Source organism: Dipodomys merriami, unplaced genomic scaffold (genome assembly GCF_024711535.1).
Source record: "Dipodomys merriami isolate MVZ:Mamm:240054 unplaced genomic scaffold, mDipMer1.0.p SCAF_57, whole genome shotgun sequence".
Classification (NCBI taxonomy): Eukaryota; Metazoa; Chordata; class Mammalia; order Rodentia; family Heteromyidae; genus Dipodomys; species Dipodomys merriami.
The window spans coordinates 4,464,907-4,488,880 of NW_027206146.1; the positions used below are offsets into that span (position 1 = coordinate 4,464,907).

Below are 23,974 nucleotides of genomic sequence, written 5' to 3' on the forward strand. Positions count from 1 at the left end.
GCCCTACCATTCTCTGCTTATTGATTGGGCAGTGGGGAGGAATTAACTTTTTTTCCCCCCAGTCTGGCCTTGAACCTTGATCCTTCCAATCTCCACTTCCCAAGTAGCTGGGATTACAGGTGTAGATCTCTTTGCCAGGCCTTTTGAATTCCCCATTGGGTCCATGATGTGATTCCATTCTACCACCATCCTCTCCCCACCTCCATGGAGAATTCTGAAGGCCGCCCTTGCACCAAACACTGGGACTGGACTGTGGGAGGGCAGTGTGTTGGGGCCTGAGGAGCAGAAATCTGGAGCTGGTTTTTGTTTTTGTTTTTGTTTTTGTTTTCTGCACCCTCTCCAGTGCTCAGCATCGGGGAAGGAGGCTTCTGGGAAGGCCAGGTCAAAGGTCGCATTGGATGGTTTCCCTCTGACTGCCTGGAAGAGGTGGCAAACCGCTCCCAAGAGGGCAAGCAAGGTGAGGGAACCCCACTGCTGCCCAGCTTTTTCTCCTGCAGACAGGAATGGGGGTCCAGGCTTACTGGTGGGGAGCTGGGGATGGGCTGAGGATCTACAAAGTAAGGGTCCCAGAGTGTCCCTTGCTCTCCCCCCTGCCCCTTGCAGAAAGCCGAAGTGACAAGGCCAAGAGACTCTTCCGGCACTATACTGTGGGCTCCTACGACAGCTTTGATGCCCCAAGGTAAATGTCCCCACACCTCAGGTGTCCTTCCTCCCCTACCCCTCACCCCCACTGCAAGACTACTTTAGACAGCGACCCTCCTCTGGGTTGGAAGGTGTCTGCTGGGTGGGAGGAGCTGAGTTAGCTTCAGACGGCACAGCCAAAAACCCATACCATCCCTGTCAGCCACTGAGTCCGCCCAGCTTTGGATGGGGCCTGGGGTGCTCAAGGGGGCGCGGCTGGCTAGCGTCCTGGTGTCTGTCCTGCCCGTCTGCCCCTGTCTCCTCGCGGGCGCGGGTCCCCAGGATGGGGAGGGCCGGGCTGGGCCGGGGGGCGGGGAGAGGGCGGGCGCACTGACACCTTTCCCCTCCCTGGCTGCTGGCTGATTTGCCTCTGAAGCTTGATGGATGGGATTGGCCCCGGGAGGTGAGAGGGGCGGGCGGGGCGGGGCCGGGGTCAGGCCGGGCGCCGGGGGGCGGGGCGCGCGTGCGGGTGTGTGCGCGTGCACGAGCCGAGGGCGCGTCTCCGCGGGCCTGCATGGCTGCCTTTCTGTCCGCATGTGTGGCTGGCTGGAAAGCCTTTCCATGGATTTGGCTGTCAATACGCCTCGGACCCGGGGCCGGGTCCCGCCCCGTGCAGACGGGTGCGTGCGTGTCGGTGCTGCGCGTGCGTGTGTCGGACGGCTGGCTGCGCACGTCGGGGCTTGGGGAGCGGTCTGCGAGCGCGCCGGCACCCGGTGTGCATGTGTTCGTGTCGCCCCCCCCCCGGGAGTCTGGAATGTTGGGGTGCCTCCCTCCCTTCTGGGGGCCTCAGGGGAAGGACCGTGGGGGGGAGGGAAGGTCCTGATTTGGTGTCTAGAAAGATGACAGCTCCCCCGCACCCCCAGTCCAGGGAAGGGTCCCCTTGTTCACAGCACCCTTCCATTAAATGTGTCCAAACCTACGTGTCTGTGTTCTGGCCGGTGGGGACTGGGGCCGGGCTGGGGAGGGGGGCGCCCGGAGGGTCAGCGGTGCTGACCACCGGACACGCTCCGCGCTGGGCCCCGGTGAGTATGGAGGTGCCCCCCCACGCGCACCCCAAATCTGCTTCTTGTCTGTCTCTCCGTGGGTCTCCTTGGCCTTGGGGGGGGGTAGTGAGGAGAGTCACTTTTTCTAGCAGCTGAGTGTGCGAGTGTGTGCGCGTGCGTGCGGGGTGGGGGACGGACCTCAGCTTCTTCCCTCCCGTCCCGCACACCTGCCTGGCCGTCTCCACTCCCGGTGTGTGTGCATGCGTGTGCATGTCCGCGCACGTGTGTATAGTGGCGTAAAGGTGTCCGAGTGTAGGCACGTGTGTGCACGTGTACGTGTGCTTAGTGTGCTCGCGCGTGTGCGTGTGGATGCATATGTACACGCCTGTATGCGTGCGTGCACATGTGCGTGTACACACGCGCGCGGGTGCGAGTGCGGGCGCGTGTACACATGTATGTGTGTATGCGACGCGTGTGCGTGCGTGTGTGCGCGCCGCGCTGCATCTGAGTCCCTCCCCCCCGCCCCCTCCGCAGTGCCCGGCCGGGCCTGTGCGGTGCACCTGCGTCCCCGGCGGGTCCCCTCGGCGCGTGCCCCGCTCCGCGCACCCCTCCCGCTGCTCCCCCCACCCCGCTCTCATGGCCCGCGGGGGCCGAGCCCCTCCGCACCGCTTCCTTGGAAGGGGAGGGGGAACAGGACCTCCTCTCCTCGCCCCTCCCCTCCCAGGCCCGGGCCGAGGCTGGAGGTCCTGCTTCTTCCGGGCCTCCTGGGGAGGGGGTGCCGGGCCGGTGTGGGGTGGGGGCCGGGGTCCCCGCGCCGGCGGCGGGGGGCTCTGTCCTCGCGTCCCCACACGCGGTGGCCGGGCGCCTGGCGTGATGCGGTGCGCTCCTCTGCACCTGCGCGGGAGGGCCGGGGAAGGGGGGCCGACCGGAAGTGCCGCCCTCCCTCCCTCCCCCCTCCCGCCGAGGCCCCGCTCCCCCCCCCGCCGCCCCCTCCCGCCACCGGCGCAGGACGCCAAGGGGTTAAAGCGCGCGGCGCCTCCGGAGCCGTCCGTGGAGCCCGGCCGCCGCCGCCCGCCGCGCCCCCCGCGCCCCGGCATGTGAGCCCCCGGCCGGCCCTCCCTCCCGCGGGGGTGCGCGCCCCCTCCCCGCGCCCGCCCCCCTCCCGGCGCGGGTCAGCATGAGGCGGGGCCTGGGGGCCCGGACACGGGGGTTCGGCCGAGCGGGGACGCGGCGGCGGCGGCGGCGGCGGGGGCGGCCGGGACCGGGACCGGGACGGGGACCCGGGCCGGGGCCCTGGCGGCGGCGGCGATGGCTTTGTCTGCGGTCGGCGGCGTCGGCGGCGCGGGCGGGGGGCTCGGCCCCGCGGGGGGCTCCGTGCCGCAGCCCCCCGCGCTCTCCTCCAGCTGGCCGGCGCTGGGCCCGCGGCGGCGCAGCGTCTGGTACATCTACAGGTAACCGGCGCCGCCGCCCCGGGCCCGCCGCCCCCTCCCCGAGCTCCCGACCCCCTCTCCGGCCCCCCCCCCCCCGCTCCCCGCACACGGCCTCAGCCGCGAAGCCTCCCCGCCTCCCCCCTGCCTCCCCGGCTCTCCGTCCAGGACCCCCCCCATGGGACCCCTGTCCCCCCCCCCGGGTGCCCGGCCGGGCCCTCCCCGCCGCCCTCCGCGCCCCCAGTCCCCGCCCCTCTGCCTGGAGTGGGCCAGGCCCCCATTCATGCCCCTCGCTCCCATTCACAGCCGTCCCCCGTCACGCAGCCCCCGCCCCCGGCCTCCCTCCCTCCGCGCTCGCCGCGCTGCGTGTCAGTGTGCGGCTGTGTGGGTGCGCGTGCGGCGGCCTGCGGCCGAGCGAGCGCGCGTGTGGCAGTGACAGCGTGGGGCTGCGTGTGTGACAGTGGCCGTGTGGCGGAGTGCACGCGACTGGTAGTGCGTGTGCCCGCGTGTGTGTGTGTGAAACGGGGAGGTGGGGGCCGCGACCCGCCCCCAGCTGTATCTGTCTGTGTGTCCCTGTCACAGTGTCTGTCTGTGTGACCTGCAGCAGGACTGCGTGCGTGTGCGTGTGCGCCCGTGGGAGGGAGTGGGTCTCTCCCGGGCACTGCGACGGCTCTGCCCGGCCCTTCCCCCGCTTCTCTGCCCCCCGCCCCTCCCCCAGTTCCCGCCGTGCCCGTGGGGGGGGCTCCGAGCGTGGAGGGCCCCCCCCGGCCCACAGGCTGGGCCTGAGCGTGGGGGACGGGGCCGGCCTCCCCGTGGGGGCCTCTGGCGGCAGTGCGCGGAGAAGGGGATCTGCGGGGCGAGGGGGCCGGGCGGGTGGCGGGGCCCTGGCCTCGCAGACCGCGGGGTGGTGGCGCGGGGTGGGGGGGGGCGAGCGCGGGGCCGGCTCCTGCCGGGCCGGTGGAGCGCGCCCCAGCGTGAATGGGATGCTGCCGCGGCTGCGTGGGCAGCGGGCATGGGGGGTGGCGGGGTCTGGGCAGGAAGAGGGAGAGTGGGGGGACGCCAGAGCCGGGTGCTGTGGGTGCAGAGCGCGTGGCGCTGAGCAGGGCTGCGGTGGAGCGGGAGGACGCAGAATGTAAATGAGCGCGGCTGCTCGCCGGCGGAGGAGGGGTGCGGGATCCACGCGCGGGAGCGCGGCCATGGGTGGGGGCCACAGTGCAGGAGCAGCCTGGGGCGCCATGGGGTCACCTCCCTGGTACGTATGAGCGGGAGAGGCCGGAGGGAGATGGAGGAGGCCTGGGAGGGAGCGGAGGGGGGAGGGGGAGGTCACAGAGGGGCCCCGAGGGCCGCCCGGGGGTGGGAGGGGTGGGGGGTGAGGGGCGGGCTCGCGGAACAGCGGGGACCTGGCAAGGTCATGGGAGTGGGGCTGCGAGGTCTGCGGGATGAAGGAGAGGTGAGGGGGACGCAGAGTCGTGGCCCAGGTGCTGGGACACTCGGGGTGCATTGATTATTGGGGGTGTCGCTCTGGGAGGGAACTCAGATTGGGACTGACACGGTCTTGTCTGGCTGGTGTGATCTGGAGCGAGTTCCTTCTCGGTGCCTCAGTTTCTACCGCTAGAAAGCGGGCAGCAAGGGCTGGTGTAGCCTCTCCAGGGGCTGGTGGGAATATGTAAATACAACAGGGACTAAGTGAATATGCAGATACACATGCAAATTAGAGGGGAAGAGCTTGGCCCTCAGTGGGTCACCTGTGGTATGGGGTTGGCTTCAACCTGGACGGGCTCCAGGTGCTGGAGGGGTGGCTGGGGGTTGAATCTGGAGTGTCTGGGTAGGGGGGAAGGGCATGCGGGTGCTGTGGAATGGAGGGCATGGTTTTCTGGGGGTACTGTTGAAGTCACTGTCTCTGTGCCTCTGTTTCCTTCTGTCTCAGAAGCCCATTGTCAGGAGGGAGCTGAGGGTCTTGCCAGGGGAGAGCTCCCCTCAGCGTGGGGGGGGGGGCTGTGTTTCAGGATAGGGTATGAAGATGGTGTGGGGCTGAAAGACAGATTATGGGGAATAGAAGGAAAGATGGGGGGAGCCGGGGTCTGGGGCTTGCATGGAAGAAAAGAAGTGATGTATGAAGGAGAGCTGAAGGGCACCGGTGGCTGTTGGAGGGGGGCCTTAAGAGACCTGGGGTGGTGGGCATAGCTAGGACACGGAGGACGTGGAGGACGTGGAGGAGGCCTTGGTCAGGGTCAGGGATGGGCGAGTGTGTCACGGAAAGCCTGGTCAGGACCAAGCAGCTGTGACCCCTTGAACCAACTCCATTAGCTGTGTCCACTTGCCTCCTCTTGGCCCCTCCTCAGAGCCTCCCTCCCTCCCTCCCTCAGCACTCTGTCCTTTCCACACCTGCCCCATCCCTCCCCAAAGGTGGCCTGACCCTTGGGGCACAGCTAAGGTCAGGCAGAGGAGGACATGGGGGTGGGGTGGAGTACGGGTGTGTTTATTGGACCAGGATTTTATTTCCCCCCTTGGGCCAGTACTGGGGCTTGAACTCAGGATGTGGGCACCTTCCCTGAGCTTTTTTTGCTCAAGTCTGGTGCCCTACCACTTGGGCCACAGCTCCACTTCCAGCTTTTTGGTGGTTAACTGAAGACCTGTCAGGGTTGGCATGGAACCGTGCTCCTCAGATCTCTGCCTCCTGAGTAGCTGGGATTACAGGTGTGAGCCATCATACTGGGCTCTCTGGATGGAATGTGAGTGAGGCTAGCCAGCCAGGGCTGAGTGGCTAGAGTGTGTCTGAGTGCATGTGCTGTGGGGCGCACCAGGCGCCGGGCTGCTGGGGCACAGGCAGCACACCGTGGCATTGGCACACAGCTGGGGCATTGCAGGGAGTCAGAGCCACACTCAGGGGTGCTTGCATGGGGCTGTTATTTTTCCCTGCTAGATGTGTGCAGGGGGTGCGTTTGGGGAATAGACCGGGATTGAAGGAGGGGGAGTTATATTATTGGAGCGTGTGGGGGTTTGTGCAAGACCTGGGAGTATGCGTGGAGGATGGCTTTGCTGACTCTGGTGCAAGTAATTGAGGAGCCAGCCTGCTTGGCTATTATTGGAGCATGTTAGGGCCCCAAGGGGGGGTTTACTGAGGGGGCCTGGGCATTGTTAGCACACCCCAGGCATTGCTCTGGCTGAAAGTGCTCTTTCCTTGGGCCTCAGAGGAGCTCAGAGGCAGGGCTGGGCATGCGTTCTGATGGCTCTGGAGGGTTCTAGGGGGTTCTGGAAGGGAGTGGGCTGGACACTGGGCTGTGGAGTCCTCTTGCAGTGGGAGGAGTGCCATGATGATGTCGGGGAGTCTGGCACTGTTGTTTGGGGGGGATCCTAAGCAAACATTGAGACAGGAAGGTGGTGAGTTGGGGGTTCACTGTACTTACTGAGTGAGTGGGCTCTGCCCTACCAGGCTGGTGCCATCATGGGGAGTTTCTAGTGTTGGGGGTCTGCTAGCATGACAGGGGCCATGGTGGAGAGTTTGTATTTTTCTGGCTGGTACATGCATGCAGAGATAGACTTGGAATGAGCTGGGGGACACAGAAGTTAGTGCTGTCGACCAGAACTTCCTGTGAGCTATCACTGGCCTGCACGGTAGCCACACGGGCCGAGGGCAGGTGGCCTTGTGAGGAAGGGCTGCATGTTTAAGTTGCATTTTGCTGAGCATTGACAGGAAGTCACAGACAGCTAGTGACCTCGGTACTGGGCGGAGCACAGCCAGCTGTATTTCCCATGGCCCCAGACACCTTGGAGGTGACATAGTCATACCTACATAGTGAGGTGTGAAGGAGTATAATCAGAGGACGTGTGTCAAGCCAGGCATGGTAGTGCACATTTATAATACCAACTACTTGGGAAGCAGGAAGTTCAAAACTTCAAGGCCAGCCCCTGGGCAAAGTTAATAAGATCTTGCCACAAAAAAGTGGGGGAAGTTGGTGGCTAGAGCCAGCAGTAGAGCCATTTCCTACCATATGCCAAGGTCATGGGTTTTATCAAACCAGTAGGGCAAAGTAAGCTTAATACTTTACTTTAGCCAGGCACTGGTGGTTGAAATCCTAGCTGCTCAGGAGGCTGAGATCTGAAGATCATGGTTTAAAGCCCACCCAGGCAGGAAAGTCTGTGAGACTCTTATCCCCCAATTAACCACCAAAAAGCTGGAAGTAGAGGTATGGTTCAAAGTGGTAAACACTAGTCTTAAGCAAGCAAACAAACAAAAGCTCAGGGACAGTAGTTAGGCCCTAAGTTCAAGCTCCAGGACTGGCACTCACACACACACACACACACACTACTTTGATCTAAAAACAGAGAAGGAAGCCCACTGGAGACACACCTTTGCTGTATTTGTGCTGAACACTGCTTGTGTATTTCCTCCTCCACCCGCCCCCCCACACCATGATCCCATTAGACAGGGGCCTGCCATTGCCTCCATAACAGATAAGGGAACTGAGGCACCCAAGGTGAAAGGCATAGGCCCAAGGTCACAGACAGGAAGTAGCTAGCGGGGACCCCAGGCAGGCGGCGGTAATGCGGGGCCTTCCCCCTGCGCTCCTGTGGGTGCCGTGTGCAGGGCAGGCTGGGTACTACCTGCTGAATGGCGGGCGGAGGGGAGCATGGATGGATGAATGAAAATCAGTGAGTGGGAGCCAGAGCACTCTGAGCTCTGAGGGGGAGGACTGCGATGGCTGCGGGGAGCACATGCACACAGAGTGTGGAAGAGCCACCCAGGAGGTGCCATGAACAGCCATGGATCCGGGGCTGGGGTGCTGGGCGCTGGGTGGGGCCTGGACTCTGTGTCTCATCATTTCCCGCCCCCCCCCCCCATGTCTCCTGCTTCCCTGCCAGCGATTACATCATCAAGGAGAAGACCGTTTTGCTACAGAAAAAAGACAGCGAAGGGTTTGGGTTCGTGCTCCGGGGGGCCAAGGGTGAGTGCTGGCCAGGGAGGGGAGGGGCAGGGTTGAGGGCTTGGGGACCCAGGAAGCAGGGCTAGGGTGGGGATTGTGGGAAGGGGAGGTGGGGAAGACCCCAGCCCACCACTCCACTGCCCCACCCCACCCTGGGGTGCTGGTGGTCCCCCAGCGACAGTGAGGCCTCTGTGACTTGGGTCTGAGCCCCATCCCCTGCTGGGTCTCTTCACTCTCTCCCCTCCGACCCCGCCCGCCGGCAGCGCAGACCCCCATCGAGGAGTTCACCCCCACCCCGGCCTTCCCGGCGCTGCAGTACCTGGAATCGGTGGACGAGGGCGGTGTGGCATGGCGGGCTGGACTGCGGATGGGAGACTTCCTCATCGAGGTGAGTCCTGGAGACAACCCCCCCCCCACCCCCTCCATTATCCACACCAAGATCTGACTACCCATTCTAGATCCTTCTTGGACACCAGCCCTACCCTGTAGCCCACCTGTGCTTTCACCAGAAATTCCATCTAAAGGCCACTCTTTCTAATGGCCGAGAGCTGCCCCAAGACATACCAGACTGGGGGGGGGGGAGACAAGGAGAGGGGGATGGGCCCCTCCCTTCCCATCCCTGGGCTCCTAGACAGAGGAATGGAGGAAAGGGTAGAAGGCAGCTTTCCCGGGGACAGGGCTCTGAAGCGGAAGCACTCCCCATTTGCAGGTGAACGGGCAGAATGTGGTGAAGGTAGGCCACCGGCAGGTGGTGAATATGATTCGCCAAGGAGGCAACACGCTCATGGTGAAGGTGGTCATGGTGACCAGGCACCCGGACATGGATGAGGCCGTCCACAAGAAAGGTGCTGCCTCCAGAGGGCCACTGTAGCACTGGGGGGCCATGGGGGGTTTCTCTCTGTCGTGCTAATGCCAGCCCCCCCCACCTCATTCTTCCAGCACCTCAGCAGGCCAAGCGGCTCCCGCCCCCAGCCATCTCCCTGCGGTCCAAGTCCATGACCTCAGAGCTGGAGGAAATGGGTAAGAGCTGGACCTGAACCGCCAAGCCATGGGGCAGGGAGGGCGAGGGGGCGGGGCCGGACGCCCCTTGAGTTTGTCAGTGTTGTTAGTGACCAGGGGTCCTTGTCCTCACCCTGTCCCTCGTCTCCTCCCCTGGTCCTGGGGCCCGCCTGGGGCCTGCCTACCTGTATGTCGTAGGGAAGGGTGTCAGAGCTGTGACTTCCTTCTGTCCCCCTGAATTTGTTTCTCTTTTGGGGTCCCTCGGGGTCTCTGTGTGTCCTCTTGGAATCTCTCAGGGTCTCTGTCCCTCTCTCCCGGCCTGTCTCTTTTGGGGTTTTGTGGGGTCTCTCAGAGCCTCTATGTGCCCCTCTTGGGGTCTCTGTGTGTCCCTCTTGGGGTCTCTGTCCTTCTCTGGTTCTGTGTCCCTCTCGGGGTCTCTCTGTCCCTCTCCACCGATCGTGCTTTCTTTCCTTCTGACCCCCTCCACCACCCATCCCCACTCTCTAGCTCTTTCCACTGGTTCCCATTAACAGACAGGGCCCAATGAACCTAGGGGGTCCCATTGCCCCTGACAAGGAGCTTAGCCGGGCATGTGACCGCCCTGAACCTGAGGGCGCCCTAAGGGAGGAGGGCATCCAAGAGAAGGGGGCCCCTGGCGTCCCCCTGACCTCCTAACTCTTGGCTCCTCTACTGCCTCCCCCCCGGGCTAGTCTCCCCCTGGAAGAAGAAGAGTGGTGAGTGGGCACAGGACTGGCGGGAGGGCCCCTGCGGACTCGCCCCGCCCTGACCCCTGGCCCCCTCACTGCCCCACTGCGCCTGCGCACGCCCGCGGGCCACGCCCACCGGCCTGCAGGGCGGCCACGCCCACCCCGTCCCGCTCGCCGGCAGGGGGCGCTCGCGCGCGCTTCATCCCCACCCTTTGCCCACAGAATATGAACAGCAGCCCCCGCCGGTGCCCAGCATGGAGAAGAAGCGCACGGTGTATCAGATGGCTCTCAGTAAGATACCCAGCCCCGATCCCGGGCTGCCCCAGTCCTCACCCGGCTCCCACCCTCTCTGGGCCACCATCAGTGCCCAGAACCTTGGGGCCCAGTCGGTGCTCCAGCCCTGTCCTCCACCCTCCTGCCGGCCCCCTCCTCCCTCCTTGCGGGACCTCGCCTCTGCCTGCACCCCTTCCCAAAGCTGGGGCCCCCGGACTGTCGGGCCAGGCGGTACCTCCAGGGGTGGACCCTTTCCATCTCTGGTCCGAGTGCGCTCCCTGTCTCCCTCCTGGCCGTGGGGCGAGTGTGAAGCAAGCTTTCCTCCCCGGACCCCGCAGACAAACTGGACGAAATCCTGGCAGCAGCTCAGCAGACAATCAGCGCAAGCGAGAGCCCTGCGCCCGGGGGCCTGGCATCCCTGGGCAAGCACCGGCCCAAAGGCTTTTTCGCCACCGAGGTAGGCAGCCTGGCTCGGGCACACCTGTCCTCTTCCCCCGCCCTTCTTTAGGCTCCTCCTGGGACCACTTCCTGCTTCCTCTGCTTCCCCCACACTGGGCACCTTCTTTCACACTGCCCATCGTTGGTATTCTACCTCCCTCCACACCCCTCCTTTTATTTCCATTCATCCTTCCTCCCCTTGTTTCTCTTGTCCCACCTCTTTCTGACCCAACTCAGGAGCGTTAGGGAAGCAAAAAGATGGCCAACCCCAGCATGGCCATCGCCATGGTGACAGGTGCTCAACATACAGTAGTTTTAACATACTCATATTAAGCTGGGTACAGTACAATACACCTATAGTCTGAGGCTAAGGCAATAAGGTTGCCTGAGAACAGCCTGGAAAACTTTGTCTGTAAACAAACAAAGAAAAAGATTCTTTTTCTCTGTTTGTGTTTTTTTTTTTTTTTGCCAATCCTTCCACACAAGAAGAAACTAACCTCTGGTGAATGCAAACCATTTCTAGAAACTGTGACTTTTTCCTTCCTTCCTTCCTTCCTTCCTTTCTTTTCTTTTTTTTTTTTTTTGGCCAGTCATGGGGCTTGAACTTTGCCTGAGTGCTGTTCCTGAGCTTTTTTGCTGAAGGCCAATGCTCTACCAGTTTGAGCCACAGCTCCACTTCTGGTTTTCTGGTGGTTAACTGGAGATAAGAGTCTCATGGCCCTCCCTGCCTGGGCTGGCTTTGAACTATGATCCTCAAGTCTCAGCCCCCTAAGTAGCTAGGATTACAGGGGTGAGGCCACCAGTGCCCATCTGAAGCTGTAATTTTTTTTTTGTCGTTTGTGGGGCTTGAACTCAGGGCCTGGGCGCAGTCCCTGAGCTCTTCAGCTCAAGGCAAGCATTCTACCACTTAAGCAACAGTTCCACTTCTGGTTTTCTGGTGGTTAACTGGAGATAAGAGTCTCATAGCCTTCCTTCCTGGGCTGGCTTTGAACTGTGATCCTCAGATCTCAGCTTCCTGAGCAGCTAGGATTACAGGCATGAGCCACCAGTGCCGGTTGAAGCTGTGGTTTTAAATAGATTATCTCAATAATTTCTGAGAATCATGCTTGCAATAAGCAATTATTAGCCCATTTACAGATAGAAAAACTGAGACTCAGCAAAGGACATAAGATTTCATTTCAAAGAACCTAGATACAGTCCCTGAGGTTCTTTTGCTCAAGGCTAGTGCTCTATAACTTGAGCCACAGTGCAGCTTCCACCTTTTTCTGTTTATGTGGTACTGAGGAATCAAACGCAAGGCTTCATGCATGCTAGGCAAGCACACTACCACCAAGCCACATTCCCAGCCAAGCTCCAGCTTTTGTGTATTAATTGTACAAAGGAGTTTAATTGTGATTGTGATAGTTACATATTTCCATATTACTCTGATCAAATTCACCCCTCTACTGGAGCTTGAATTTAAGAGCCTGAGCGTGGTGCCTTAGCTTTTTTTTTTTTTTTTTTTTGGTCAGTCATGGGGCTTGAACTCAGGGCCTGGTGCTGTGGTGTTGTCCCTGAGCTCTTCATCTCAAAGCGAGCGCTCTACCACTTGAGCCACAGTGCCACTGCAGTTTTCTGGTAGTTAACTGGATATAAGATTCTCACGAGCTTTCCTGCCTCAGCTGGTTTGAACCAAAGTCCTCAGATCTCAGCCTCCTGAGTGGATAGGACTACAGGCATAAGCCACCAGTCCCTGGCTCCCTTAGCTTTTTTGCTCAAGGCTGGTGCTCTACCCCTTGAGCCACAGCTTTGCTTCTGGCTTTTTGGTAGTTAATTGGAGATAAGAGTCTCACAGACTTTCCATGTCCAGGCTGTCTTTGAACCTCAACCCCCAGATCTCAGGCTCCTGAGCACCTAGGATTATAGGTAGGAGCTGCTGCCCAGCCGCCCTCTCCTTCCCTTTTATAACTGTGTTAATGGCTTAGAATTCCACTTTCACACACCCATGTAAAATAGTCCAATCATATTCGCTCCTTCTTCTTTTGCTTTTCCTCTTCTTCATGAATGTCACCCCCAAGGGAGCCCTGGCTCTTCTGATGGAACCCTGGTGCCTCCCACTAGATGAAGCCACGGACACCCAAACATCCCTGACTCATAAAGAACATGTAACCAAAAGGGCTGGGGGTCAAGTGGTAGAGTGCTTGTCCAGCATGCCCAAGGCCCTGGGTTTAATCAATAGCACCAGGAGGGAGGGAGAGAGAGATGCTTATAAATGCACAAATGTTATATGTAAGTTAATAAAAGAAGCCAGTTAAACCAAAATAGAGTTATCAAAATATTTTTTAAAGCCCAATTTGTGATATGGTAATATGGTTATCTTCGTCAACACATTCCATTGTGAGACTGGCGGTAGATCTTAAGTACTCTAATTTCACAATCACAAGCAGCATAAACACTGTTTGGAGGAATCCGCACGGCTGGGTAGGGTGTGGAAGTGTCTGTGACTTCTTCTGGGAAGGCAGACACCAGTATTGCTGAGACTGGCAGCATTTGTTGCCTGCTGCCTTAATTGAAGAAGAGCAGAGTTTTCACTGCAGAATGGGACAGCAAAGAGAAATGACATATTCCTGCCCAAGTGCAGAGGCCCCAAGAAGGCTGCTTCACAGGCCACGTCCCCCACTAGCTGTAGAAGACCTTATGCGGCTACAAGAATCATGAGCAGTTAACACGCTAGGTGTAGCAAGCAGGACATGCCTGTAATCCCAGCTACTTGCAAAGCAGAGGTAAGAGAATCTCAAGCTCAAAGCTAACCCAGGCAAAGTTGGCAAGAAAGACCCTGTCTCCAAACAAACTGGAAAGGCTGGACGTGTGGCTTAAGTGCTAGAACATTTACCTAGCATGTGTGAGGCCTTGAGTTCAGTTCCCCAGTGACATGCCCTTTCCTCACCCCCCCCCAAAAAAGGGAAAGAATTGTGTACCAGGAATCTTGGAATTTCTCAGTTGAGAGGAGGGTTTATGTGTTTTGTGCCAGTATCAGGGCTTGAACCCAAGGTCTTGTGTTCTTCCTTAGCTTTTAGCTCAAAGCTGGCACTCTACCACTTTGAGCCACAGCTCCACTTCCAGTTTCTTTCTTGCTGGTTAGTTGGAGTTAAGAATTTTACAGACTTTACTAGCCTGGGCAGGCTTTGAACCTTGATCCTCAGCTCTCAGCTTCTGGAGCAGCTAGAATTACGGCATGAGCCACCAGCACCTGGCGCTTTTTCGTTGTTGTTCCTGTCCCTCCTTGGGGCATTTATTTCCTATCTCATCTTTTCTTCCATTCTGATCTCGTTTTTCTCCCTCCCCTCTTACCCCCAATCTTTCTCCTACTCTAGATTCACATTTCTTTGCCAATCTGTCTGGGTCTGTGTGTATCTCTCCCTCCCTGCTCTGTCCTGCTGTCACCCAGAAGGAATTTCCCAGCCCCTGGTCAGGCTGTGTGGACACACAAGAGGGCCCAGTTCGGGACCCTAAAAGTGCCGGGATCCTGCCCAGCAACTGGTGACGTCACTCACATGGTGCAATCTGATTGGCCTCCCCTCTGCGCAGGGGGCGGGCTTTCTGGGTTTGTAGGTGGAGCTCAGCCTGTCCATCTGGGGCCCAGGGCCTTCTTGTACAGTGTTCTGGTTCCTCTGTCACTTTCAGTATTACTGTGTCAAGCTCTCCCATTTTTTTCCCCTGCCCTCTTCCACCTCAAAGTGTGTACGTGTGAGTGTCGTTCCTAAGGCTTGAACTCAAGGCCTGGGTCCTGTCCCTGAGCTTTTCTCCTTAACATTGGCACTCTACCATTTGAGTCACAGCTCTGCTTGTTTTTTTGTTTGTTTTTATCGGTCATGGAACTTGAACTCTGGGCTTGGGCGCTGTCCTTCAGCTCTTCAGCTCAAGGTGAGCCCTCTACCACTTGAGCCACAGTGCCACTTCTGGTTTTTTGGTGGTTTATTGGAGATAAGAGTCTCACAGACTTTCTTGCCTGGGCTGGCTTTAAACCACAATCCTCAGATCTCAGCCTCCTGAGTAGCTAAGATTACAGGTGTGAGCCACTGGCGCCCGGCTGCTTCTGGTTTTTTGATGGTTAGTTGGAAATAGGAGTCTTTCCTGGACTTTCCAGGCTGGCTTTGAACCATGATCCTTAGATTTCAGCCTCCTGAATGCCTAGGATTACAGGTGTGAGTCACAAAAGCCAGGTGCTAAGAGGGTAAACTTAAGGATGGAGGCAGGGTGGGTCTGTGGGTAGAGGTCAGCCAGAAGGATGCCTACTAGAATCCGCCTGCTGGAATGAGCCTGCAGCTGGAGTGTGAGTGATCTGTACCCTGGAGTTCTGCATCTGTGAAGCCTGCTTCTCCACTCTATACTAGGCTGGCCTCAAAATTCATAATCTTCTGGTCTCTGCCTCTTGAGTGCTGGAATTACACACAACTGACCTTAGTTTTTTTTAAATAATTTTTTATTAAGTGATTACATAAATTTCACAAAGTTCACAGAATTATGAGATAGTAATACTTAAAGTCACAAACACGGTTTAATCTTCACAGGGCAAATCGCCATTATCATGGTCTATAATGTTTGTGAATTCTATGAGCTTTGACAATACAACTATTTCTTCCACCTCGAGTGGAACAGCTTAGTATAAGCGTTAGCTCTTTCCTTCTCTGACTTTCAGTTTTTAAGGAGGGCAGTAGCACACCTTAAATTTTTTTTTGAAAGATCCTCTAACTTGTGTAGAAAGCAGAGTAGCAAGAGGCTACTGCAGCCATCCAGGCAAACGCTGAGTGGCGGGATGTGGGTCTCGGCAGCAATTGTAGTAAGTGGCCAGCTCAGAGGTACAGCAGGCAGAACCAAACTCTTCCTTTCCCTTCTCCCCACTGCCCACACTTAGAACACTTGACCCTTCCCTTCTGCCTTCTTCATGGTGCTCCTATTCCCTGCAGAGGCTCAGAGAAAGCATGGTGAGCTGTGGAGAAGCCCCAAGACCTTACACCATCACTGATTTTTCTCTGTCATCTTTTCTCTCTACCTGCCACCCTAAAGTCAAGCTTCGATCCTCATCACCGCTCCCAGCCAAGTTACGAACGCCCTTCTTTCCTGCCTCCTGGACCTGGGCTGATGCTTCGGCAGAAATCTATCGGTATGTATCTCAAAGAGGGCAGCGTAAAGAATGAAGGACCCGAGGTGACCATTTGTGGGGGAAACAGGAACAGGGGGGCATGTATTCTGCTCACATGTGAGACCACAGCTCACTCAGGTCAGGCTCAGTCTGAGAAATGTGTGTATGTTTCATTCCCTTCCTTGCTGTGTGACTCGGGGCAGGTGTCTCTACTTCTCTGAGCATTGAGTTCTGCAGCTAGGAAATGAGGACCTATTGCACACCTGGCATCGACAGTATGGGAGAGAATGGGGTCCCAGACATAAAGGTGGGACTGGACAATAGAGAGGTAGTAAATGAAGTCAATCAGAGCTAGGCATGGTGGCCCATGTCTGTAATTCCAGCTATCCAGGAAGTGGAGTTAAGAGGATACTGGTCCGAGGTCAGTCCAGGCAAAAACGGAAGACCAGAGCAGGAAATGGAGCTGTGGCTCAAGTGGTAGAGCACTAGCCTTGAGCACAAAAGCCTCAGGGACAGCGCCCAGGCCCTGAATTCAAGCCCAGGACAAGAGGGCTGAAAATGTCGCTCAAGTAGTGGAGCCTATGCTTGGCCCACTGCGGGGCCCGCGTTCAAACCCCTGCTGTGGGGATCACCTTGTCCCACCTGCCTTGGCCGCCCAGGGTCTCCCCGGCACACGCAGCCCTCTTGCAGAGTTCAGAGCGCGCCCCCTCGTGGCCTGAGGAGGGAACGCAGCCGGGCGGCTCCCTCCGCGGGCTGCGCTTGCGCAGTGCACAGCCCCAGCTCCCGCCGTCCGCTGGGCAGCTGCTGCCGGCGCCCCCGAGCCTTCTGAGTGGTGGCGGTGCCTGCGGCCTAGGGGAGCAGCCCAGGACCCCCCCGGACCCCTCTGTCTCCCCAGGGGCCGCGGAGGATGACCGACCCTATCTGGCGCCGCCAGCCATGAAGTTCAGCCGCAGCCTGTCGGTGCCCGGCTCGGAGGACATCCCCCCGCCGCCCACCACGTCCCCACCCGAACCCCCCTACAGCACCCCGCCGGCCCCCTCCTCCTCCGGCCGCCTCACTCCCTCCCCGCGGGGAGCCCCCTTCAACCCGGGCTCCGGGGGTCCCCTCCCCGCCTCCTCCCCCTCGTCCTTCGACGGGCCCTCGCCCCCCGATGGCCGCGTCGGGGGCCGCGAGAAGAGCCTGTTCCACGGCGGGCCCCTGCCCCCCGCCCACCACCACCCCCCGCACCACCACCACCACCACGCGCCGCCGCCGCTGCCGCACCACCACCACGCGCACCCCCCGCACCCCCCGGAGATGGAGACGGGCGGGTCCCCCGACGACCCCCCGCCGCGCCTGGCCCTGGGGCCCCAGCCCAGCCTGCGGGGCTGGCGGGGCGGCGGGCCCAGCCCCACCCCGAGCCCGGGGGCCGCGTCGCCCTCGCACCACGGCGCCGGCTCCCAGGCCCCGGCGCTGCGCTACTTCCAGCTGCCCCCGCGGGCGGCCAGCGCGGCCATGTACGTGCCCGCGCGCGCGGGGCGCGGCCGCAAGGGCCCGCTGGTGAAGCAGACCAAGGTGGAGGGCGAGCCGCAGAAGGGCGGGCCCGCGGCCAGCGCGCCCGCCTCCCCGCAGCCGCCCGCCGCGCCCGCCGCCGAGAAGAACTCCATCGCCATCCCCACCATCATCATCAAGGCCCCGTCCACCAGCAGCAGCGGCCGCAGCAGCCAGGGCAGCAGCACCGAGGCCGAGCCCCCCGCCGCGGCCGAGCCGGGCCCCGCGACCCCCGGCCCCGCGCCGCCCCCCGCCGCCGCCGCCGCCACCGCCGCCGCCGCGCCCTCGCCCGCGCCCAGCCCCGCCTCGCCCAGCGGCCCGGCCACCCTGGACTTCACCAGCCAGTTCGGAGCGGCGCTGGTGGGCGCGGCCCGCCGCGACGGGGGCTGGCAAAGCGAGGCCCGCCGCCGCTCCACGCTCTTCCTGTCCACCGACGCGGGCGACGAGGACGGCGGCGGCGGCGGCGGTGGCGGCGGCGGCGGCGTGGAGCCCCCGGGCCCGCGGCTGCGCCATTCCAAGTCCATCGACGAGGGCATGTTCTCCGCCGAGCCCTACCTGCGCCTGGAGCCCGCGGGCTACGCGGCGGGCGGCCGGGCCTACGCGGGCGGCAGCGCTTTCTCCAGCGTCCCCGCGCCGCGCCCGCTGCTCCACCCGCTCACCGGCAAGGCCCTAGACCCCGCGTCCCCGCTGGGGCTGGCGCTGGCCGCCCGCGAGCGCGCGCTGAAGGAGTCCTCGGAGCCCCCGGCGCGGCCTCCGTCCCCGCGCTACGAGGCGCCGCCGCCCGCCGCGCACCACCACCCGCACCCCGAGCCCGTGCTGCGCCTCTGGGGCGCGGCCCCGCCCGACCCCGCCCGTCGCGAGCTGGGCTTCCGGGCGGGGCTGGGCGGGCCCGACAAGGCCAGCCCGCCCGCGGCGCGCCGCTCGCTGCTGCACCGCCTGCCCCACGCCGGCCCCGGCGTCCCCGCGGTGCCCGGGGTCGGGCCTCTGCTGCTGCAGCTCGGGCCCGAGCCCCCCGCCGCGCACGCGCACGCGCACGCGCACGCGCACCCCGCGGCCGGCAAGGCCTGGCGCTCGGCGGCGGCGGCGCCCGACGAGGCGGAGCGGCTGCCGCTGCACGTGCGCTTCCTGGAGAACTGCCAGCCCCGCGCGCCCGCGGCCACCGACGGCCCGGGGGTCCCGCCGCCGCCCAGCCCGCGCCGGCCCGCGCCCACCTCCCCGCGCGCTGGCCCCGGCGAGGAGAACGGGCTCCCGCTGCTGGTCCTGCCGCCGCCCGCCCCGTCGGTGGACGTGGACGACGGCGACTTCCTCTTCGTGGAGCCGCTGCCGCCGCCCCTCGAGTTCTCCAACAGCTTCGAGAAGCCCGAGTCTCCGCTCACCCCCGGGCCGCCCCACCCGCTGCCCGACCCGCCCGCGCCCGCCGGGCCCGCGCCCGCCGGGCCGCCCCCCGGCGCGGGCCCCACCGGCCCCGCGCTGGACTCCACCGCCTCCAGCCTGACATCCTACGACAGCGAGGTGGCCACGCTGACCCAGGGCCCGCCCGCCGTCCCTGGGGACGCGCCGCCTCCCGGGCCGCCCGCCGCGCCCGCGCCTGCGCCGCCGCCCGGCCCGCCGCCCGCCATCGACCCGCCCGCGGGCACCGACTCGGGCATCGAGGAGGTGGACAGCCGCAGCAGCAGCGATCACCCGCTGGAGACCATCAGCAGCGCGTCCACACTCAGCAGCCTGTCGGCCGAGGGCGCGGGCGGCGGGGCGGCGGCGGCGGCGGCGGCGGCGGCCGGCGGCCCCGAGCTCCTGGACACCTACGTGGCCTACCTGGACGGCCAGGCCTTCGGGGGCGGCGGGGCCCCCGGGCCGCCCTTCCCCCCGCAGCTCATGACCCCCTCCAAGCTCCGGGGCCGGGCCCTGGGCACCGGCGGGGTCCTCCGGCCCGGCCCCGGCGCGGGCCTGCGCGACCCCGCCACCCCCACCAGCCCCACGGTCTCGGTGACCGGGGCCGGGACCGACGGGCTGCTGGCCCTGAGCGCCTGCGCGGGCCCGTCCGCCACGGGCGTGGCCGGCAGCCCGGGGTCGGTCGAGCCCGAAGCCCCACCGATGCCCTTACCGACAGCCTCCTCCCTGCCTCGGAAACTGCTGCCCTGGGAGGAGGGGCCCGGCCCCCCGCCGCCGCCGCTGCCCGGGCCTCTGGCGCCGCCGCCGGCCTCGGCCCTGGCCACCGTCAAAGCTAGCATCATCAGCGAACTCAGTTCCAAGCTCCAGCAGTTCGGGGGCTCCTCGGTCGCCGGGGGCGCTCTGCCGTGGGCCCGGGGAGGTGGCAGCGGCGGCGGCGGCGGGGACAGCCACCACGGGGGAGCCGGCTACGTCCCCGAGCGGACCTCCTCCCTCCAGCGGCAGAGGTAAGGGGGGGGGGGGGCGCACGAGGCTGGCAGAGGAGGTTGAGCGGGGTCAGAGCTCGCCCCGGGGTCACTGGCAGGAATAAGCTGCGACTTTGCCGCCTCCCAGTGGCGTCCCGAGTCTGTTAGGATCCCTTGCACCCCGCAGTGAGAACAACACCGGCTCCTGTCTGCGCCTTGAGGGGCAGGCCCCTGAAATCTGGGGGGCTTTTGGTTCCAAGGTCACAGCTAACAAGAGTGACCGAGGTCTGGGCCAAGGACTCCACCTCTCTGTAGAGAAGAGATCTGGCAGTCCCTACCTGAAGATTTGGGAAGAGCCGGGCATGGTGGTACACACCTATAATCCCAGCTACAGGGGAGATGGAGGTAGAAAGCTGGAAGTCTGACGCTTGCTAGGCAAAAGCACCAGACCCTTTCTGAAATTCAAATTCGAAGCAAAAGAGCTGGAGGGAGGGGGAGACACAGTGGTAGAGGCCCAGGGTTCCATTGTCAGTACCACCAAATGAACAAAAACTGGGGAGACTGGGGAAGGACGGGGGGGGGGGGGGGAGCTGCTCCCAAAGCAGCTGCTTAGCTGAGATTGCCACAGTCTGAGCCGACTCTGGACCCTCAGTGTTAGGGGGAAGTGGAGTCACATTCCTAGTTCAGCATCAGAGGAAGAGAGGTCCCTGGATTTCTGCTTGTCCATGGATCATTTGGGGCTCATGTTCCACCACGGGGGGTTCTTGGGCCTTGGAGACCTAAAGCACTCGTTCTGGAGTGTTCTCAAGGGAGGAGAGGGTTGCTTACGTAGTCTATCAGGGCCTGTGTGCTGGACTTTTCATCTACATAGAAGACCACACTGAGCAAGAGCGAAGCTCAGGCCCAAGTGAGGATGGAGGCTGGACAAGAAGGAAAATAATCCTTGCAGCCATCCTTGGGGAGAAAGATGAAGAGGCAGCTTGGGGTGCTTGGAAAAGGGCTCTCAATTGACAGCTGAGAGGAGGGAAGGGAGTGGGGCCACCCAAGTGTGCAGAGGGGGAAAGCCAGTTCAAAGGCCCAGAGGCAGGGTTGTGTTGGAGGAGCTAAAGGGATGAGGGGAACATTTTTCTCCCCTTGTTTCTTCTCTCTTTCATCTCCCTCTCTTCATCTCTCTTTCTCTCTGTCCCCCATTCCCTTCCATCTCTCTCCCATGAATGCTCACTGTCTTTTTTCCCCCTCACTCTCTCTCTCTTTCTCCCTCTCACTTTCTCTCTCGTCTTCCTGTCTTCCACTCTGCTATGACTGGCCATAACCCAAAAGGCAGTATAGAGTAGTGGTTAAGAGCTCAGACTTCGGTGCCCTATAACTGCGCTCTGCCACTTCCTGGCTGTGTGTCCTTAGGCAAGTTACCTAACCCTGTCTGGGCCGCAGTTGTCCCGGGCGGCAGAGCTGTCCTGGGGCTTAAATTGAGACGTGATACCTAAAGTTCTTAGCACCAAGCCTGGCACACGTGAGCAGCAGTAAGTGGTGGCGATAACTATTATTATCATTTAATGTCTCTTTTTCTTTTCATCTCTCTTGGCTGTCGCCCTCTCCCTGTCCTCTCCTCTTTCTCTCCCTTCACTCTGTCCTGGCATTCATCTTACCCGGCCCTCCCTCCATCTCTCTCTCTCCATCTCTCTCCCCGCCCCCCTCCCGCCTCTCGGCCCTCCCCACCCTGTCCCTCCCCCCTCCCCCTTGTCACTTTTCAGACTCTCCGACGACCCCCAGTCCTCCTCGCTCCTCTCCAAGCCCGTCAGCAGCCTGTTTCAGAACTGGCCCAAAACCCCCCTGCCGCCGCTCCCCACAGGCGCCGGGGTCCCCCCCGCGGGCTCCGGGGCTGCCGGAGCCACCTCCCCGACGGCCTCCGCGGCCTCCTCATCCTCCCGCCACCTCCAGGGCGTGGACTTCGAGATGCGGCCGCCCCTGCTGCGCCGGGCCCCGAGCCCCTCGCTGCTGCCCGCCTCGGACCACAAGGTCAGCCCCGCGCCCCGGCCCTCGTCCCTGCCCATCCTGCCGTCTGGACCCCTCTACCCGGGCCTCTTCGACATCCGCGGCTCGCCCACCGGAGGCGCCGGAGGCTCCAGCGACCCCTTCGCCCCTGTCTTCGTGCCACCGCACCCCGGGATCTCCGGGGGGCTCGGAGGGGCCCTGACCGGGGCCTCGCGCTCCCTCTCGCCCACTCGCCTGCTCTCGCTACCCCCGGACAAGCCGTTCGGCGCCAAACCTCTGGGGTTCTGGACCAAGTTCGACGTGGCCGACTGGTTGGAGTGGCTGGGCCTGGCCGAGCACCGGGCCCGGTTCCTGGACCACGAGATCGACGGCTCGCACCTGCCCGCCCTGACCAAGGAGGACTACGTGGATCTGGGCGTGACCAGGGTGGGCCACCGCATGAACATCGACCGCGCGCTCAAGTTCTTCCTGGAGAGGTGATGGACGGCCTGCGGGCCCGCCCGGCCTCGAGATCCCACGACCCCTCCAGGGCGGGGACCCTGTGGAAACTGCGCCCTGCCCTGTCCCCCGAGACCCCCTGAGGTCACGGGGGACGACCCGGAGGCCGGACACTGCACCTCACAGGAGGGAGCAGCTGACACCAGACTGCGTGTGTGACACGGGAAGGGGGGAATGTGGTAGTGGACGATGTGACGTGGAGGGGGGACTGGAGGGAAGAGTTGATGGGGGAGGGGACAGACAGAGCCATAGAGGGTCAGCCCCAAGCCTGACCGGATGGGGGCCGTCCCCCAGGCCGCAGGAGAAGGGGTGCCCTCAGATTCCACCACCTGCCGCCCCTCTCACAGCCTTCCTACCCACCGTCTCCAGCCCCTCGGCTCTCCCTGCCTCCCCTCTCCCCAGCACACACCGCTGCCCTCCCCCCGCCTCTTGCACGCTCGCTCTGCACGCCTGCTTCCCCTCTCCCCCCCGCAGCCTGCAGTTTTGCACAAACCCGTCTTGCACACCGCCTTTGCTTCCAGCTTGCAAGGTCCTCTCAGCTCTCAGTTCTTGCACACGTGGTATCTCTCCCCTCACACTCCTTGTCCTCTGTTTACACACTCGTCCCCTGGGGCCCTCCCTGCGCACACATGCCACTCTCCCCCACCCTCCTAGACCCATGATGCAGACACACATGGGACAAACCTCCGCCCTCCCTCTCCCAAGGCCTCTGGCTTCGCTCAGTCCTTGCACACTTGCCCTGGTGGCCTTTGGGCAGGACACCTCCATTTTCATTATTTAAGCACTTTCCCTCCCACCCCACCCGCTCTGGCCCGGTCACCTTGCAGTCACCGCCAACCCCTCTGGCCAGTCACCTTGCAGTCACCGCCCTGAACACACCCCATGTGCTCCCCCCCCTGCAAACTCCATTCTGGACTCCTTTGTGAACCTCTCCTTCCCAGCGTTCCAGTACCCCAGCCCATCTGCAGATTCTTCCAGCTCTTAGGCCGCCTCTGCCACCTGCCTGGGGACCCCAGCACATGCCCCTCATTCCATGCATCCTGTTCTGTTTCTTTTCCTGACACCCTCGTTCCAGTGCTCATGCCCCTTCCTGGGAGAGAAGGGAGGGGTGCATGCACACTTGCTCACAGCTCACCAGGCTTCCTCTCCTGCCACCTCCCCTCCCTGCCTCCAGCCCTCCATCGTCCCTCTTGCTCTGCCTTGTCCTATCTGTCCATTTTGCAGGAAGGTAACCCCCCCACCTTTTCACCATCTCCCTTCCCTCTCCAGCATGGCTCTTCCCTCCCCGCACGCTTCTCCTCTCCCCTTATTCATGGGGCTTGGGAATTTTAAGCCACCCTTCCCTCGGGGGAGCCCCTCCCCTGCTGTGGGTAAAAGGGGGGGGAAGGCATTGCCCTCAGGTCCCCCTTGTTCAGCTGCCAAAGAAGGGAGCTCCCCCTCCAGCCCATTTCCCCCCTTGCTGCCCCCTACCCCCGAGGGGGGGGCCGCTCCGTCTATGAGGGGAGGGGCAGCCCCCCCTCACCACGTCAGGGATCTGCGGGGAACCTTGTGGGAGGGTCGCGGGAGGGGGGAGGGGTAAGGAGTAGAGCTGAGGTGGCGCTGGCCCCTACCCGCCCCCTCTCCCTGGTCGGATGCCCCCAGTCCGCAGGGGGCCTGCGCGGCGCCTGTCTATCAAGGGCTTGTTCATTCTGGATGGGTGCCGCGGGGTTGGGGAGGGCGTAGGGGGTGGGGAGGGGGGGAGGAGAGGTGGGGGGAGGGACTGGACGGGGTGGGTGCAGCGCGGGGTGGAGAGGAGATACAAAGCAAAAAGAAATAACAAATTACAAAGCAAAACAAAAAAAAACCCTAAAACAAAAAAATTTTCAGAAAAAAAAAAACCTGAAATAAAAGCCCGAGAATTGTCTTCCAAGGGGAGTGGGGAGATGAGGGAGAGGGGCGGGTGGAGACGTCGGTTCTCGAGAGACATGGGTTGCTACGGTGATCCCTGAAAGGATTGGAACCCCGGGGTCCATTCCGGGCTGGAGTAAGGTTAGGGAGGCGGGATTATA

General features: G+C 62.1%; 1 protein-coding gene across 3 annotated transcripts in view; it reads left to right on the forward strand.

Annotated features, from left to right (window-relative positions):
• The window catches only part of Shank1 (SH3 and multiple ankyrin repeat domains 1), a 42,549-nt gene extending 18,914 nt beyond the window's left edge, over positions 1–23,635 (forward strand). The window contains exons 13-25 of one of the 3 annotated variants that reach the window (XM_070000874.1): positions 344–457; positions 604–679; positions 1,058–1,084; positions 7,955–8,037; positions 8,280–8,404; positions 8,726–8,861; positions 8,956–9,036; positions 9,726–9,749; positions 9,945–10,013; positions 10,334–10,452; positions 15,480–15,576; positions 16,451–19,478; positions 21,188–23,635. In XM_070000874.1, coding sequence (XP_069856975.1) covers positions 344–457; positions 604–679; positions 1,058–1,084; positions 7,955–8,037; positions 8,280–8,404; positions 8,726–8,861; positions 8,956–9,036; positions 9,726–9,749; positions 9,945–10,013; positions 10,334–10,452; positions 15,480–15,576; positions 16,451–19,478; positions 21,188–21,908 — 4,700 coding nt within the window. In that variant the 3' untranslated portion in view covers positions 21,909–23,635. The remainder of the gene's footprint in view (positions 1–343; positions 458–603; positions 680–1,057; positions 1,085–7,954; positions 8,038–8,279; positions 8,405–8,725; positions 8,862–8,955; positions 9,037–9,725; positions 9,750–9,944; positions 10,014–10,333; positions 10,453–15,479; positions 15,577–16,450; positions 19,479–21,187) is intronic. The other 2 variants (XM_070000875.1, XM_070000876.1) reach the window with 2 other exon arrangements.
• The last annotated feature ends 339 nt before the right edge of the window (positions 23,636–23,974 follow it).